At 29.8% G+C, this 4,781-nt stretch overlaps 1 protein-coding gene across 2 annotated transcripts in view; it reads right to left on the bottom strand.

The window, feature by feature from the left end:
- Window positions 1-610: 610 nt before the first annotated feature.
- Window positions 611-4,781, bottom strand: part of LOC142334492 (NADH-ubiquinone oxidoreductase 75 kDa subunit, mitochondrial-like) — a 106,293-nt gene continuing 102,122 nt past the window's right edge. For both annotated transcript variants that reach the window (XM_075382564.1, XM_075382565.1), the window contains 2 exons: window positions 3,185-3,319; window positions 611-1,122 (listed from right to left, as the gene is read on the bottom strand). In XM_075382564.1, the coding sequence (XP_075238679.1) occupies window positions 955-1,122; window positions 3,185-3,319 (303 nt within the window). In that variant the 3' untranslated portion in view covers window positions 611-954. The remainder of the gene's footprint in view (window positions 1,123-3,184; window positions 3,320-4,781) is intronic.

The following is a 4,781-nucleotide window of genomic DNA, read 5'->3' as shown; positions in this document are numbered from 1 at the left end:
CTCTTGTTTGGCATTAGGCACAACAGATCAACAAAAGTCGTTTGGACCCAAACGTTTCTTTATTGACCTTGAATTCAGTGAAGGCGTTGAATCAGGAAGAAGTTTCCTCTGTACTAGGATTAATTAAAAAAAATTATCTAATTTTACAGTTTTACTTCTTGCCCACTACTTTTTTGGTATTTTGTACCGCTAAGCCTTTTGCATCCATCCATTTTTTTAGTTAAAATAACACAACCAAAACTAATTCTGGTTTTTCAAGATACACCAGTTACACAATTAGAAACCATTCTACTATCAATGGCATTCTAATTTTAATACTATTCTAATAGTATTTATTTATCGACATGTTATTCTGGTAATGTCAGTACTGTAATAACAGGGAAAAAATTAATGTATTTAATAAATAAATTTTTCTTCAATAAAAAATGTTTTCTGAAGGATAAAAAACCACCATTACTAAAACCAAACAAATAAAACAAAAAAAAACAAACTAAAAATTATTTACTAAAATAAATAATAACACATTATTACAATAAATAATTTAACACAAATTAGATTTTAAATACGAATACAAAAACGATTAAAATAATAAAATTAATGTACACACATGTATTAAAATGATTTATTTGAAAAATGTGATATTTAATAAACAGCACATTATTTCATTTCCCCCTCAAATTATACAAGTATTTGATCAGTTTCTTGTTAAATATTTAAATTACATCTGTAAATGGCATGAATTAATGAAAAGACATTTGTTTTTTCCTTTAAAGTAATAAATCTATTCATGAAACTTAAAAAGTGTTAAAAGAAATTCACAGCAAAATTTTTTGTTAATTATTTATTTAAATGTACCAGTACAGGTTAAGATTTTTAAATGACTCAATCCTACAGAGAATCAAAGAATTTACCTAATTAACAGTTGAAATACTGATACAAAATAACTAACAATTTTTAAAAATTAGATGGTTCAAAATATTTCGATTCCTTTTGCTTCAAGACTGCCTGGACGCATTTAGCCATAGTAGTAGAAGCACGACTAATGGGATCAGTCATATAAAAATCTTCCAATGCTTTTTGTTTAACATTCAATGGTGATTTCTGAATGTTTGTTCCCAAAGTCTGAAAAATATACATAAAAATAATGTTTAAACTGTAAAACTTTAACAAGTAATCAGATAAAAACTTTAAATAAATCTTCAAAACAATTTAAATGTAATTAAAATGTTTAATGTAATTATGTCTGTGCTAACTTAGAAGTAACAAAATTATACTAAATTACATATTTAAATGATTTACTATCACAAGAAGAATTAAAAACTCCATTCTCATGATAATAAAAGAACACCTCGCACCTTCAGTTCTAGCTCTAATCTCTTTTAACGTATGTGATCCTTATGACTTAAAACTTAGCTCAGCGCTTTTTTCATAATTCACAACATTCCACAAGTCTATTTTCAGAATGTTATTTGGCTGTGTGATCATGTTTTTTCAGAGTTTCCTTTTAGCAACAAAATTCTAATCCTTAAAATTACATTTTCAGTATGAAGAATTATCATAAACTATGAAAAACCATAATGCTTTTTAGAATATGGTGCTTCGGAAATCGTACAAAATGCTTGTTTAAGAAAAAAGATCTGGATTAGCATGAAGAATGTGTTCCCATTCACTCCTCAATGATAATACATATTTTTTCCCATTATCATAATGTAATACATCTAGTACAATTACACATGTCTATCCTTTACAGTGCAGAGCATCATAAGACAATATCTTAGTTTCATTTGGCCAAGTAATGTTTTAAGACTTCCATGTGATGAATGAGCCACGTTTTCAATGTTAAACGCACACCCGGCTTTCATTACCAGTAAACAAACCACAATTGCTGTTAGCATATTTCAGCATGTCCTTTGTAAATTTAATTTAAAATTACCTTTAGTCATTTGAGAAAAAATTAAGTAAAATTGCTAATGCTTGATATATCTTACACACCATCTTGGTTTCATTAGCACTAAATTTTGAACAAAACTCAATAGCAGTAGCATTGTTTTTAACATAGTTATGCACAAAGGCTGGACAGTGATTGACTGAAAAAAATTTCATGGCTGCATAGCAAGGTTAACTATGGAACTGTGCTGAGTTCTTTCCCTTCTCTTCTGCTAAAAGAATTAAGTAATTAAGAATGTTCTCAACAACCAACTTCTTACGATGGCCAATTTTGTCTTACAATTTTTTTTCAAAAAGTGTGCTACTTGCTATAATCAAGTCTGTTAGGTGACATAACACAACAGCTATATGTTATGTGCACGGTCAAGAATAACATGTCATAAGAAGAATTGTCCAATTCCAGGAATAACAGAGAAGTTAAGGAAAGGATTGGTTTATTTGTTAAGCTGATAATACATCAGCATGCCTTGCCAGTGAAATGCAGATGATATTAATTCTGACTAGCAAAGAAATTGGCTATTGAGTAAATATAATTACATGACAGTAATTATAACAAATCTTATTGCTGTTCCTTAACCTCAGATATTTTACTTTGCAGTATTTTTGTTTGCAAATTGTGATACAACATGATGCAGTTTCAGTTTTTCAGTTTAAATCAAATTATAATTTTCAAAATAACAGAACACACTTTTTTAAGTGATTAATCTCGATAATTCTAACCATCTAGATTTTCAACTGATACTTTGAAATAATAAAGCATTTATAATACCTTATAAAAGGTTTATGAACTAACTAGTTTGTTGGTATCACACATACGACTGCAATTTCAGTTTATAATTTACCTACACTTAAGCTACCTTTCTTGATTATGCCTATTTTTGGTGCCAACCAGATCAGAAGTAAACTTCATTTACGTAATAAAGGGCGGGCATATTGAGATTTATGTAACAAAACTATTTGAGAAGAAGATTTTGAAAAAAAAAACAATAACTATTCGTTTTTTTTATTTAATTCATGTCTTAAATACAAATAACATGAATGAAGTGGCTATTATCTCTGTTGAAAAATCTTTCTCCTAAATTACAGGGCCTCAATTACATATGCTATTTTAGTTACAAACTGATCAACTTTTATTCTGAAACTGAAAATTTAAAATATATAAAAATAAACCAATGAACAACATACTACAGACACTTTGTATATTCAATTAGTTAAAAAGTTTTCATCTCAATCTTACCTTAGAAAGCTCAACAGCCTGCGTGAAAAAATTGGCTTCTTCTGCATCACCATATCTTGTAAGATTTGGTGAAACTTCTTCTAATCTGCTTCGGATTTCATTTAGAGTATCATATGGTAATTTGTGGCCTGAAATCTATACAGAAAAAAAAGATCAGTAATGTATTTCAAAGAAAAATTTCAAGAGAATTGTACAAAAATTACATTATATAATAATGAGAAAAGTACTTAATTATAACTCTACTCTATTAGAAACTTGAAAAAATTAATTGATTAATACAAAATAAGATAAAAAAAAAAAAAATTACTCTTTTTTAACTGAAGCGCAATTTATAATTTAACAATAAAGAAATCAAGTCGATTGATATTGACATTAGTCACTTCTGAGATCAGCAATGTTCTCATTAATAAAAAGAATTCTGTTCCAGATTTAATTGAAAAGCAAGACTTTAATTCTTGAGAGCCTTCTTCATTAAGCGGGAATTAATTACACTGATATTAAAAAAAATTTAAAACAGAAAAAAAAAAGTATCAGATTAAATCCTGATTGAAATAAGAATAATTATTTCTGTCATCATGAAGGATGTAGTTGGGTTTTTGTAAACATTTTAACTGAACCTCCCTTAGGATGTTACAGTTATCGAGAATACAGAAGAGTATATTCCAGGGTGGCACAGGGAAACGGGAGATTTTCAAAGTAGTAGTGGCGGCCTGAAGAGTTGGTAGAAAAGTGGGAGTGGCATTCTTCTGTGCACAACTACCTGGCATTTGGTAATCATAGACCGGGTGGCCAGGATATAGACCAGGTAGACCAGGATGTGGGTTGATACACGATGTGAATTTGCCGTGAAGACACTTTACAAGAATGGTGACAGTGTGATTGCTGTTCAACAGGAATTTTAACATCATTATAATTTAAGACATCATGGTCACATTCCATTTTGCCTTGCCATCAAGACATAGCATGAGATGGGTTCAACTTTAAAAAAGAAACCACCATGAAGTCAACAAACCCCAGAAAACAATGAAGCAGTTTGGATCTCAATTGGATGGAATCCACAATGATCGGCAAGGAAACGCTGCAGCATTGAACCTAAATCGAACAATTATCCGCCAAATACTCTACAGTGATTTGAAGTTTCACCCTTACAAAATTCAAGTTGTACAGAAACTGAAACCATCGTACTATGTGATCTCATGAATTCCCATGGAAGTGTTTCAAAGTGCCATGCAAAATTAAAATCTCAGCATTCGCTACCAGGAATGCATTCATTCAAATGGCCATCATCTTATGGACATTATTTTTAAAAATTGAAATTTTTTGTGTTGGAACAAATGGCATGCAATTTAATTTTTGTTTTCAATAATAAAACCTGTAAATTAATTTTTTTTTACTTTTGTGAGAGTTACTTCAAAATTTCCCATTTCCTTGTGTCACTCTGTATAAGCAAAACTCCTTGTCAAGGACATGATGTTATATTTGAAGTAATTACATCTATCCAGCACCAACCCCTGTGAACTCATCATTAAGAAGAGTAGTGACCCACCCAAATGTCAGAATTAATGGAAAATCCATCAACAGGCTTGAGTAGCACGCA

The sequence above is a fragment of the Lycorma delicatula genome, chromosome 1 (assembly GCF_047948215.1).
Source record: "Lycorma delicatula isolate Av1 chromosome 1, ASM4794821v1, whole genome shotgun sequence".
In the NCBI taxonomy this organism is placed as follows: domain Eukaryota; kingdom Metazoa; phylum Arthropoda; class Insecta; order Hemiptera; family Fulgoridae; genus Lycorma; species Lycorma delicatula.
Note: the sequence above shows the minus strand (reverse complement) of the source record. Positions and strands in the feature narration are given on the sequence as shown.